Consider the following 13634-nt stretch of genomic DNA (forward strand, 5'->3'; position numbering starts at 1 on the left):
TAGTCTCCTGTGGAATTAATCTCCCCAAAAGATATGTGGAAGTTCTGACTCCTGGTACCTCTAAGTATGATCTTATTTGGAAGTAGTCTTTGAAGATCTGATCAAGTTAAGATAGGGCCATACCAGAGTAGGGTAGGCCCTTAGTCTGATATGCCAGTGTCATTATATGGGAATGTGCATGATGATCAGCCACCCCCAGAAGCCAGGAAGAGGCCAGGAAGAAGGCTTTCCAGCTGAAATATACATGTCAGACCTCCAGCCTCCAGAGCACGCAAGAACACATTTCTGTTATTTTAAGCCCCCCAGTTTGGGGTGCTTGGGCAGGGTAGCCATGGCACCTCCTACAGGAAGAACCTTTGGTGCACCAGTTGGGGGAGCAGGTGTGAGCCATATTCAAGGCATACTCTCCCTCCCCTGTCCCCTGCTTCCTGACTCTATGGCAACAACCAAGTCATTCTGAGGACCCCATGCTCCCTTCCCTGGGCTCACATGGCAGTTTGGGCCGCCATCTTGCTTTAGCACTCACTGGCTCCCTGTCTCACCACTTCAGCAGACGCCTTAAAGGGAGGCCTACATCTGGGTCGTCTATTGTCCTAGGGCTATTCAAGTGTCTGGTACCTAGCAAGTGCTTAACAACTCCTTGTGGAATGGCTCCTCCCTCCCTTTTTATGGGAATGGGCATTAGCAGTCATTGGCCAACAAGAGGTTTGGAGGTGCCTGGAAGGGTGATGCGGGGGATGCCTCTTGGGCCCCGAGTTTGTAGTTCCTTTAGTGCGGTACCTAGCATGAGATGAACACCCTGTCTGCTCTGCCTTGGGCTATTAACAATGATGGTGTCTGTCCTTAGCCCCAGGCAGGGTCACTCACTTATCACCATGCCATCCAAATAGGATAGCTTGGAAAGCAAATGTCCCCCTTGTTAAGAATTTAAAAATAGGAGGCTCAGAAAGTTTATGGGGCCTTTATAAAGTCCACAGGAGCTGGGTTAGAATTGGGAATAGAACTGATGCATGCTCCTGGCACTGGTACCCAGCACTGTAAGTGATTTGTCCCAGATAGGTCTCGATACAGCGTGTGAGGCCCATAGAACAAGGAAGGAGGCAGGAGCCCAGAGAAGTCAAATAAACCTGCCTAAGGAGAGGGAGCTAGTGCAGGTCCAAACCGGGATTTGAATTGAGAGTCTGTGTGATCTAAAATCAGATTCTCAAGCCTCTGACTCCTGTGGCAGAATGCACCGGGCTCTCTAAGAACAGTTACCTTCGTAAGAAGCCTTGAATCCCAGGGAGCTGCCACTGCCATCGGTCTGGAAGAGGAGCCACATTTGATGGTTGGTGCTGACGATGAGATCTGGGACCGATGTACCTGTCAGGCTGTCAGGAGAGAGAAATGTAGAGGTGAGCACCCTACCATGGCACTCGGGTAGAAGACCTGCCCAAGTGACATCTCCAGGAGCAGCCAGGAGCCAGCCTGTTCCTAGGCCTCCCTGTCTCTGATGCTGGGCCACTGGCAGTGACCATGAGCCTTTCCCAGTCCTCACATCCAGCCACTGGTGGTGGCCCAAAGCAGTGGAACTCCCAGACAGCCTGCTACGATCCTCTCCTTTGACTCAGTCATGTCCTCAGGCCCTTGCTTGGCTCAGAAAATGTGCTCATTATGCTACCCGATCCTGATTCTCTGAAACCTCCAACAAGATGCCACAGATAGTTCTGAGCAGGTTAGCAGAATGCTGCCATGGTCTCAGTGGGAGGCCAGATCGCCATGGTATGTGAACACTGTTAGGTTGGGTGCAGAAGCAGCGAGGCCTTCCCAGCAGCAGATGGCCAGGTAGAAAGCTCCCGCCTTGTACACACAGCCTCCATTCGCCTGTGTCCTAAGCGACTGCTCATCCTGGACATTCTTGCGTAAACTCCCACTGAGGATTTGGCTTAGTGCTCTTCTCCCCATGGCAGGAGTCAAGCAAGGCAGAGGGATGGCTGCTGAAAGCAGAGTGTAGTGGGACACGGTCCTCTCTGTAGCAGGACTCGGCAAGCCACCCACTCCTGGCCAAGCTCTGCATGCTGTTCCAGGCTCTAGACCACATGCAGGGTTTCACTTACATGTAGAGGACCGTCTTCTGGTCTCCATCCTGCCCACCGTCCCCGACCGTCAGGGTGTCATAGCCCCTCTCCAAATCAAACTCTTCGAAAGCCAGCTTGATCACCTGGCGGGATAGCAGAGGGTGAGAGGGGGTGGGGGTGGGGGCGCAAGGAAGTCTCCTGCAGCCTGGAAAATAGCAGAAATGTCTTCCCTTTATGTCACAGCGATCATTTCCGCACCCCCCTCAGGAGTGGGAACTGTCTCCCTGCAGGCCACACAGTCTCCACAGTCTCTGGGGCCCCCTGATGTCTCTGAAGATGTTCATGGGACAGCTGGCTGGTTCCGGGGGCTGTCAGAGCAACATCAGGCACATCTGGCTGACTGAGAGATGATTGGACTCTTTCTTCATGCTTTAATGCATGGAATCCCCGTGGGTTTGGCGCCGATAGCTCAGGCCACATGTGGAATCTCCACTCGCTTGCCCCAGGGCCCCACAGACGGTTCTGCTAGTCTCTCCTTGGCCTGCTCTTCTCCATCCTTTTTGTTTATTTGTTGAATAAATGAATGTTCTCGGAAGGAGATTCTGACAAGACTCCTGCCTCTCATTTTAGCTCCGACTTCCACAAACATTGAATATGCGCCCGCTTTAAGCTAGGGCCTATGGGGGTGGGGCTTCCAGAGCCAGTGTGACATCATCCCTGTCTTAGTGGGAAGGAAACTCTGAGCAGCAGACTAGTCATACAGGCTACAGGTGCCACAGTGGGGACTGTGAGAAGGGCGGATACTACGGCGAGGGGAGGAGAGGAGGCCATGTACAACGTGGCATCCCAGCAAATTAAGAAGTTTGTGTCCGACTGGAGGGGCTGGTTGGGAAGGGGAGATGTTCTGAGAAGGATCTAGGGGTGCAGGGCCCAAGATGTGGCAGAGATGAAGCACTCCAGCACAAGTTGTTATGCATCTGTTGAGAGCGTGTCTACAAACAGGGACACCTGCCAGTGGCCTTGCTCTGGGGGGCTGTGGGATGACATGGTTGTGTCTTCAGCACAGGGAGGTGACTAGAAGATCCAGGACTCACAAGAAAAGGTGGCCTGGAGCACAATCTAAAGGGTCTCATACCCCTCCCTATAAAGGAATGGCTCTGTCCTGTGGGAGGCGACTTTCTGAGGCTGATGGTGTGGGACCGATGGGTGGAATGAGGAGGGTGGGAGCAGGTTCTGAACTCTGGCCAGGGGGCCGATGAGCCAGGGAGGAGCAGCAGAGGGATGGAGAAAAGGTCGGGGTCATTTCAGAGCACTGACCCTGATGTAGAGGCTAATTACACCAGGAAGAGTGTTCAACATACACAGCACTGCGGCTTCGGGACAGCCCCCAGTGCGCAGTGTACTGCGCTTTCTTTTTCTTTCTTTTTTCATTTTTCCCCCTCTCTTTCCTCTGGCCATTGTTTAAGGACAGGTTCCTATAATGACTCATTAGCTAACACGCAGATCAATCAAACTCACAAAGCGCCTTTCCGAGGCGGGGGAATGGCAGTAGGAGAAAGAGGCATGATCAAAGAGGCACATTTGTATACAGCTCAGACACCCAACTTAAGCCCATTAGATAAATGAATAAACAAACCCATCATCCAAGACATAATCACCGAGCACCTGCCATGTGCCAAGCACCGAGCTAGCTGCCTCCCATACTTTATCTCTCCTGCCGATGACTGAGCGCAGAATCAAAATGCCAAGGACATGGTACGGACCGGCACCAGCTGGGGACAGCATGGAAAAGACGGATGGAAGGAAGAGTGTGGGCGAGGTGGGTGCACTGGGCCTGGCGCCTGTGAGAGGTGAGGAGGGCACAAAGAGCAGGCGGGAGGGGAGGGTGCGCTGGAAGGACAGCCCATGGGAGTCTGCAGATAAGCCCACAGCCGGCACCTCATGGCCAACTGAATGAGAAGCTAGGAGTCTGCATAGAGACCAGCCAGAGCTGGTGCAGCGGCCAAGACTGGGGTGAGCTTGGACAAGCTTGAGTCCGTATTCATGGCAAAAAATGGGGAGGGGAGGCAGGGCTGGAGACGAGGCCCCTCAGAACCTGGCCGCCCAACCTTAGACTCTGGGGGATGGAGTAGGGCCGTGGGCTACATTTCCCCCTTCCTGAGTGCTGTGCAAGGTCAGCCAAAGCACAGGGCTCCAGGCTCTGCCATCCTGTGCCCAAGGCCCAGGTGAGGCTGCCAAGGATCTGAAAGCTCGGGGGCAGTTTGGGGGAAGCAGGACTTACAAGAGCTCTAGGCTAAGGCTGTTTGTCTAATGAGCGTGTTCCCAAGGTAGCCTCCTACTCCAGAGTCTCCTCCTGCCCAGTGTTCACTGTCCCCCAAACTCTCAGTGTCTTGCTTTTCCCTGGAGCAGGACTGGAAACTGTGGCTCTGAGGCCAAATCTGGCCTGCAGAGATGCAGCAGCCTTCTTGTGGTCATGAGAATGAGCGCCACATGCAAAGATGGGTAGAGAAAAAAATGGATGCCTGAGACACAGAGGGAACCACCGGGCCAGCCCTGGATGCTCTTTGGACCTCTGGTACTTGGAGTAAATAAAGTCTTCTGTGGTTTAAGTGTCTGTGAGGTTTTCTGCAAAGCATAGCTGTTGACTGTGTGCTGGATATAGATGGGATCTCAAGGACTTTTGTCACAGGGAAGAGACTGCTAGCTCTTGACCTGAGAGATAAAGCTCTGCATGTGGCCAGGAAGCTGCAGGGCTCCCCATGGCCTGGCCTGGCCTTGCTGGCTTGTCAGAGTCCCTCACAGCCATCCTCCTATCCCTCCTCCTCTTCAGAGCACTTCTCTATGTTCCTGAGGGCTCCAGATCCTACTGCTGGCTGCCTCCAACGTGACCATTAGTGCCATGGGCACAACCGGAAGCAGCTGCTGGCTGGTACTTACTGAGGGCCTGGATGGGGCTGGAGAGAGGGAGGGAGGCAGACTGCAGTCCCTGCGGATGGGGACTGAGACCTCTCAGAGTTCTGGAACTTCGGTCCGGACCTCGGCATAGTTTGCTGAATGCAGCATCCCATTCATTCCCTGCGTCCATCAAGCACTGATGCACGGGTTGACTGACCCATTCATTCATCCACCCATTCGCTCAACAGTTGATATGCATTTGCAAGTGCTGGGCTTTGGAGAGGCATCAGTGGGCGAGACGGGCCTGGCGGCTGCCCTCAAACATCTAACGGAGAGGCTGCAGGGCCGCGAGTACGAGGAAAGAATGCAGTGCAGCCAGTGCTGGAACCAGGCAACCACAGGCTGGGGCCACGAGAGGCTGCCCCCCCACCATGGAGAAAGGCTGGGGATCCAGGTGGCAGCTGCTCCTGGGCTGGAAATGCCAACACAGGATGGGAAGCAGGGACAACTGCATAAAGAAAGGAATCTGGTTTTTGACTTGGAGGAGGCCATTAGAGGGTCCCTCTGGAGCCACTCAGCCAAGGGAAACAGGTGCACAGGGACACCTCTCTTTTCACCAGCATCTCACACTGGGCCGGCACCGAAAGGCATGAGTAAATGTTTGTTGAATGAATAAGTGAGTGAACAAATGGACCAACAAATGCATTCCTGACATTTACACTAGCCAGAGACCGCTTGGAGAGAGTTATTTTTCAGTTCTTCAGGTCTACAAAGGGAAGAGTCACATGGACGAGCCTCCAGGAGTGAATAATTAAAATGCTGTTATCTTTGGCTTTGAAGTTCATGGAATGAGCTTTCCTTTCCCTCTCCCTTCTATACCCCCTCCTTCTTCCTTCCCATTCTCCCATCCTCTATCTCTCTCTCCTCTTTCTCTCTCTTCTCTCTCTCTCTTTCCCTCTCTCTCTCTCTCTCTCTTTCTCTCTCTCTCTCTCCTCTTTCTCTCTCTCTCTGTTTTGCCTTCTTTTCTAGCAAAGATGACTTGACTTCCCTGATCAAACCCAGAGGCTCATACACAAATGGAATCACATGTCTGGAATTTATACTGAGAAGCTGCGAAATAAAGGCAGATGTGTGCACTTAGGTTCTCCAACTCAGGTCTAAGTCCCAACCACTGAAATGTCCCCAGCCCGGCTTCTTCCCTGAGCCTGGGCTGGGTGATCCTCACAAGAGGAGGCCCCCAGACCTCGGCCTGGACCTCCAGCCCTGCATGTTCAGAGACACGCTCAGGAGCTGCTCCTCGTCAGCCATTAACACATTCAAACCTCGGAGCACCTCCTCTCTGCAGAGCTCAGCGCTAACTGTGGGAGAAATAAAACACCTTCTCTGACTGGAGGGTACACTGGAGTCATGGGGAAATAGATGCTAAACACAGCACAGCATAAGCACACAGAGGTACCGATGGTTGGTTTGAATGCTGGGAACAGAAGAGCCAGAAAGCCCCTCAGAAGACCTTGTGCCCCCTGGGAGGAATTTACAATTTACCTTGAAGAGGTCTTAAAGGGCCAGGCGTTCGATGAAGTTCAGTGAGTTTGAAGTTGAGGCTGCCTAAGAGGGGTGATGCGGGAGGGCTGCTGTGCTTTTCTGGGGAGAGGGGACTGTGATTTATCATGTAAGTTTGTCAGGGTAGGGCCACCCGGGTGCTCTTTAAAATAAAGGTTCTAAGTATTTACTCCGGAATCACATCTTTGGGGAGAGGGATTGCTTTTAAGTTCTCCCAGGGTATTTCTACCCAAAGACAACTTTGGGATATTTCATGATAGGCAGATTTTATATTAATATCAGATTAATACTGAAAGGAGTAAGGTAGCTTAAATGCCCAGGTAGGGTTCATATTGCCCACAGATGCCCCAGTAAAGGAAAGAGGGTGGAGGTTGCATATGGAGACTGGAATTGCTTGCTCGGAGCCTTCTTTTCTTTTTTTCTTGGAATCGATAGAGCTCCCAGGAGGATGGATTGGGTGCTTTTGTTTTATTTCTAGTCTATTGAGTACTTAGTCTTCCTCCCCAGCATAATTAAGTCCTTCTGGTTCCTGCAGGACAGAGCTGTGTATCCAGTGGTGCTCAGTTAATGGTGCCATCTGGATGCAGGTTCTTGGCCATCCCATTCCAGAGCATCTAATCTCCTTTCTTTGGAGCTGGGACATACCTAGCTCCCTGCCAGGTGCAGCCAGAGAAGGTCCTCTGATGTGGATGGGATTCCAGGAAGGATGCTCACATCCTACCTGTGCAGATACCTGGGATGCATAATCATCCCATGACCAGGAGGGCACCCAGGGGACTTGTGTCCCACTCTGCACTCCTGTGTGCACAGGCACAGCCTCTCAGGACAGCACCGCCCACTCCTTGAAGAGGGAGCCCTTGTACTCCCCACTCCACCTCTGTGCCACTTGGTTCAGAGCTTCCTCTGGCTCTCTACTGCCCATGCCCACATTTCACTCTCTGCCTCCCTGCTCCTTAGAGCTGCATACAGACCCCCCACATCCTCCCTGCCCCCTCTGCACCCGACTGCTGTACCAGACCTCCACTCTGAAAGGTCAAAGCCCATGGCCTCATTCATTCTTCCTCCATTAGACATGCCCTAGGTAGAAACCTGCCTTTGCATAGCATTCTAACATTCTCCTCCTTCCCTCAGGCTTCTCCATTTCTTTTGCCTGTAAGCATGGTTCCCAGATCCATTCTGAGCCTTTTTAATCTCTTCATTCTTTCCAAGAAATGGTGTCTATTCCTTAGGCTTCGGTTCCTACTCATGTGCTAATAACATCCAAAGGTCTCTCTGAGCCTCAGATTTATTCAGCATCCCCAAGCAGTGTTTCCAAAGACTGTTGGATGAACCATAGGTACTTCAAATGTGCCAAATTTGTTTCCCTTTGGGCTCCTGAAAAAACACGTTCCTTTTAAACTCATCCACTGGTACAAGCTAGAAAGCACCAAGTCATCATTCATTTGTTCATTGAATACATGTCTCCTGCGTGCCTACTATGTGCCAAGCATTGTGTTGGTCACTTGAGTTACAATGTTGAACAAGATCCCTCTTTCCAACTACCACATCCAATGAGCCACCAGGCTCCACTCCATTCCCACATCCCTCTCATCAGTTTCTTCCTCTTCTACACCAAAGCCTTGGTTGATGCTCTAATTTCTCCTACTTGGGCACAACTTCTCCAGCCTCCTAATTGGTCTTACTCCCTCCGTATCTTCTTCCAGTTCTCTCTTCTGCTGCTAGAGTAATCTTTTGAGAACATACACTTTCCTGCTGTTGCTCCAGTTGAGAAGCAAGCATGGCCCTCGTCCTTTCTAGCTTGTTCCAGTGCCACTGGTCCCATCTTCTCTGAGACCCTGTCACATCCAACACAGCGCAGCTATTTAAGTGCGTGGCGTGTGAGCCAGTAAGGCTAGGTTTAAATCCCGGCCTGGCCACTTGCTGGCTGTGTGCTGCAGCCATTTCCGAACCTTTAACCCATCAACGCTCCAGTTTCTTCATCCATAAAGCAGTCTATTAAAACCTAATTCATTGTGCCACTGAGAGAATGAAATGAAATCACTTACACTGAGGGATTAGCTCAGTGTTTGGCACAGGATAGGGATATAATAAAAGCTATCATTGTTATTAATAACACTTTACTATGTCCAGCCTCAAAAACTTGCGTTTCTAAATAAAACTCAAACTTCTCTGCCAAGCATGTGGGCTCATGTGGTCCAGTTCCTTCTACCATTCTGCCCTTACCCTGATGCAGGCATGTTGAGCTATTCTCCATCTTAAGGGGGTGCTCCAAACCTCAGTGCCTTTTCAAGACAGATTTCCAAGCCATTGCCTTTATGAAAATCTCTATGGATTTCCATTTAGTGGCTCCTTCCTGGGTATCCCCGCAGCGCCCCGGACACACCTCCATCAGCACTTGTCTGAGCTCTGGTTTTTGCTTATATACCTCTTTTTACCCCTCTGTGCATGTTGCTCAAAGGCAGAAGCTGTACCTCCAGTCAATGAACAGATGAACGCTCATCTCTTACAGTAAACTTAGACTGTGCTTCTTGGTGAAAGGGTTAGCGGGGTGCATGGCAAGGAGGAACATACCTGTATCTCACCCGTGGGTGGGTTGCATGAGCAGCATTAGTTACTGTTCCTGTTTTCCCTGTTGTGTTCAGGAAGGCAGCCTCTACTCCTTGGTCTTAGACTTTGAGTTTCCAAGCTTATTCTATGACTTGACTCCTCTCCCACTTGGTGTCAGGGTGGGGCTCTCTTAGCCCTTCTGGGCCCCCCTCAGCGCTTCCTGAAGCCCACCAAGGCCCTATGGAGATGCTGAGAAGCCCGTCTGCTTCTGAGGAAGTTCCCATAACATCAGAAAGGCAGCTGTAGGAGCCCAGGCTGGTGTAGCCTCTTCCGGGATGTGTGAGGGAATGACCAGCATGGGCCCAATGACCTCCACACACTGGCCAAGGCTAGGCTTGATGGGAGTGAATCAAACTGTGTCTCAGAAAGTCTAGCTGCACCTGGGCTTCCCCCTACACCTTGCCTTCAAATTGGCAATGCCCAAGGAAGGGCCCTCTGGCCAATGGTAACATTACTGCACTAAGCTCTTCTTCTGGTCTAGCCTCCACCCCTACCTTGTATGGCTGAAGCCTCCATCTCCCTTGACTAGGTTCAGCATAGAATGGTTTAATAAGATGTGAATCTTTTGTAAAATGCTGTGCAGAGAAAATCTGCTTCTAGTGTTTTTGGTATTGTGGCCTCAGGTGCTTGAACCAAAGAATTCTGAAGCATTGGGTAAAATTTCAAAAGGAAAAGTAAGAGCTTTTGACAAGTTCTGAACTGAATTATATCCTCTCTGAGTTCATATGGTGAAGTCTGAATCCCCTGTGTGACTGTATCTGGAGATGGGGCCTTTAGGGAGGAGGTTAAATGAGGTTGTGAAGGTAAAGTCCTGAAGAGAGTGGATTGGTGTCCTTATGAGAGGAGGACGGGACACCACAGAGCTCTGTCATGTGCACAGAGAAAAGGTCTTGTGAGGACACAGAAGGGGCCGTCAGTAAACCAGGCAGAGAGTCTCACCAGGACCATGCCTGCCAGCGTCCAGAACAGGACCACCAACCTCCAGAAATGCCTTCCTGCGCTTCCCTGTGTTGGAGCAGGCTCAGCAGACTGACAGAAGGGGGATCCTCAGAGTCCACAGCATGGGGACCCAGCATGGAGCCGGCTTTGGCCTCGAGTGCACTGTAACACTCCAGTGGAGCAGAGTGTTGGTGTACATGGACTCATGGAGAAGAGGAGATAGGAGCCACAGGTCAGGGCCTCTGGGTAGACGCTTTAATACAAAACCCCTGCACAGAGCAGAGTGGGGGTGAACTAAAAATAAGCCCACCTTTCTTCTCTCTGGCCATTTCCACTGTCTGGGTGGACCTGGACTTTAATCTCATACCTGAATGCTGAGAGGATAGAAAATAGAAAACTTCAGCTGAGAATCCATAGCCAAGAGCAGCCTTCACATGGGTCTACAGGCTTCACGGAACTTGGGTGGTTAGAAACCCTACGACTGAGAATTTATTCAGAAGGGGTTTCTGATTGGAAATGACCTCGGCACCAGGCCCAAGTAAATACATCTTAAAATTCTAAATCTAAAGAAACTACCATCTACCCCGATCTCAAAGAATTCCCAGAGACTAAGTTTATGATTCTAATCACATCGTCAGAAATTACACAACAAAGAAGGAGCCATGAGAGATGAGAAGAGACTATGGAATTGAACTTAGGAAGACTTCAGATACTGGCATTAACAGACAGAGAATGTAAAATGAGTAGTATCTACACTACACATATGAGTACAGATCAGAGAACTGTAAAATATGATCAGGAACATTTGAAAAAGAATCAAAGAGGACTTCACAGAGTGAGATTTGTAATATTGAAAATCAGGTCTTCAGTGAGGGAATTTAACAGGTTAGACACAGGGGGACAGAGAACAAATGAACAGAATAAGAGAGAGAAAATGAGAGAGAAGCAAAGAAACAGGGATAGTGTAGGAAGGATGAATACATCTTGTCAGACTTCCAGAAGGAAAAAAGAAAGAGGATAAAGAAGAAGCAAAAGTTGAAACTACGGTGGACAGACGTTTTCCTGAACTGATAAAAGGTGCAAACCCACGAATTGAAGAAGCTTAATGAATTCAAGCAGAACTATTACAAAATATCTGCACATAGACTCATGATAGTGAGACTGCAGGACACAAAAGACAAGGAAAAGACCACAAAGGCAGCCCGAAAGATGCCACACAACATCACAACAATAAGCCAGCAGCAACAAAGACAACCAGAACACATGAGGACAGTATCTCCACGCGCAGAGAAAATACCATGATTAACAGAGAACCAAATGCCCAGTGTTCTTTCAGGAACAGGGGAAAAGGACGTTTTAAGAAAAAATGAGAAGTAGGAAGATTTGCCATAAACAGAAAAATGAATTGTAAAGCATGTACTTTGAGCAGAAAGAAAGTAATCCCAAATAGAGGGACTGATAGACACAAAGAAATGGTGAACCAAAAACGGTGCATATGTGCGTAATATGAATGGACACTGGCTTTATTGCACAGTGATGATAATAACTTGGGAGGAGAAATAAGGTAAGTTGAAAGTACCACAGAGTATGGATCAGGAGGGGCTAACCAAAGTCATGCTGTTTTAATATCTCTGACTTTTTAGGAGGAACATAAAATTAATATGTAACATTAGATTTTATTAGGCATGCATGTTAATATTTCTAGGGCATTTTAGAGTAACCCTAATAGAACAGAATCTATTACATTATGTACATGGTCTAAATCCTCCAGTCAAAAGACAGATTATTAGACTAGAGTTTTAAAGGCCCAGTTATACACAGAGCACATATAAAGCATAAGGAAGCAGAAGGTTGACAGTAAGAAAATATAATAGATTATATTATTATTATATAATAAAGACCAAGAGAAAGCTAACCTAATAGCTATGAGGTGGAGGTTCTGGTTTAAATTAAAAAAATATTACACCACAGATAAACAGGGTAAGTACATAGCTATTTTTAAAACAACTCAGATAACTAGGAAGATATAAAAATTTCAAGTTGTAAGCTCTAATAATGAAGTCTCAAAATATGGAAAGCAAAAATTGACAGAACTTCAAAAGATAACAAACAAACCCATTATCATAGCGGGAGATTTAAAAATTCCTCTATCTTTAGTGGCTTGAGCAAGAAGACAAAAGTAAAATGAAGATATAATATGCATAAACATTATTAACAAGATTGATGTGATGGACATATTAGAACACAAAAACTGTCAAATGCATCATTTAATTTTGAAGTACACACAGAATATAGGTGTACTTTATCCAAAAAAGCATGTCCCAACAAATTTCAAATGATTCAAATACAGAAAATGTTCTTTAAATATACACTTTATAATCAGTAATAAAAGATAGTTATAAAAGATCTTTTTTAGAAATTAAGAATTACTTCTAAATAACTCATGATCGAAAGATGAGATAATACAGAATTTAGAAAATATTCAGAATAAGTTATAATAGAAATACTGAAGAGAAAAATCTGTAGGAATGTAGCCAAAGTAGTCTTAGAGGAAAATTTATAGCCTCAGATGCTTAAATAACATTGAATATATTTTATGAATTAAGCACAAAAATTAAGATGCTTAATAAAAACAACAGAATAAAATCAAATATAATTGAAGGAAGGAAATAATATGAGAGCAGAAATTGATGAAATAAAATAAATATATTAAAAAGAATATTGAAACACCAAATTTTATTCTTTGAAAAGACTAACAAATATGAAATTTCTGACAATATTGATTTAGGAAATGAAAAATGAAACAAAAACACAACAATAGCAGGATCATCAATATAATAAGAGATAGAATGCACACCTTTATATCTATTAAATTTCAAAGCTTAATATAATGAATTTAAGAAAAAATAGCTATCCTAAATATTTATTTAGTCATTACAGGTATCGAATCTACGGTATAAACCTTTTTCTCCCCAAAATGAAGACCAGACTCAGGTAGTTTTGTTGAAAAATTCCACCAGACTTTTGAGGCAAATTTTATTCTAGTTTTTGACTCGTTATTCCAAGAGACAGAGAAGAAACACTCTCTAGACCATTTTATGGGACTAGTATTATACACTAGTATATAATTATTCTATTTAACCTGAGTGACCACCATGATCACAATGATTTGACATTATACAGGAGGTTCAATTCTGATCACTGAGACAATAAAAAGAAAGAAGACAAGTATAATAATGAAAAAAGAAGAAACCATCATTCTTTGCAGATGATGACAAATATTTCATATTTGTCATCATCTGCAAAGAATAAGAATAGCAATATGAAAATACCCCAAAGAATAGCAATATGAAAAAAACCCAAACACCAGACCAATCTCACTAACAATACAAACAAGCCATTAAACAAAATGTTAGCAAGTAAAATACACAAATATCAATAGGAAATAACCACACTGGGTTTATTCTATGAATGTTAGGTTGGTTTAATATTAGAAAAATCAACCAGTATAAAGTCATTACACTAAGAGAAGGGAGAAAAATCAATGATTGTATCAATAGCTATGGAAATATATTT

General features: G+C 46.9%; 1 protein-coding gene across 1 annotated transcript in view; it reads right to left on the minus strand.

Moving 5' to 3' along the window:
* CSMD2 (CUB and Sushi multiple domains 2) overlaps positions 1 to 13634 on the minus strand; it is a gene marked incomplete at both ends in the record, with an annotated part of 613548 nt that overhangs the window by 274465 nt on the left and 325449 nt on the right. Inside the window, 2 exon segments of the mRNA XM_080690534.1 lie at positions 1258 to 1370; positions 2097 to 2200. Coding sequence (XP_080546660.1) covers positions 1258 to 1370; positions 2097 to 2200 — 217 coding nt within the window.

This window comes from Muscardinus avellanarius (genome assembly GCF_963383645.1).
Source record: "Muscardinus avellanarius genome assembly, chromosome: 3".
In the NCBI taxonomy this organism is placed as follows: Eukaryota; Metazoa; Chordata; class Mammalia; order Rodentia; family Gliridae; genus Muscardinus; species Muscardinus avellanarius.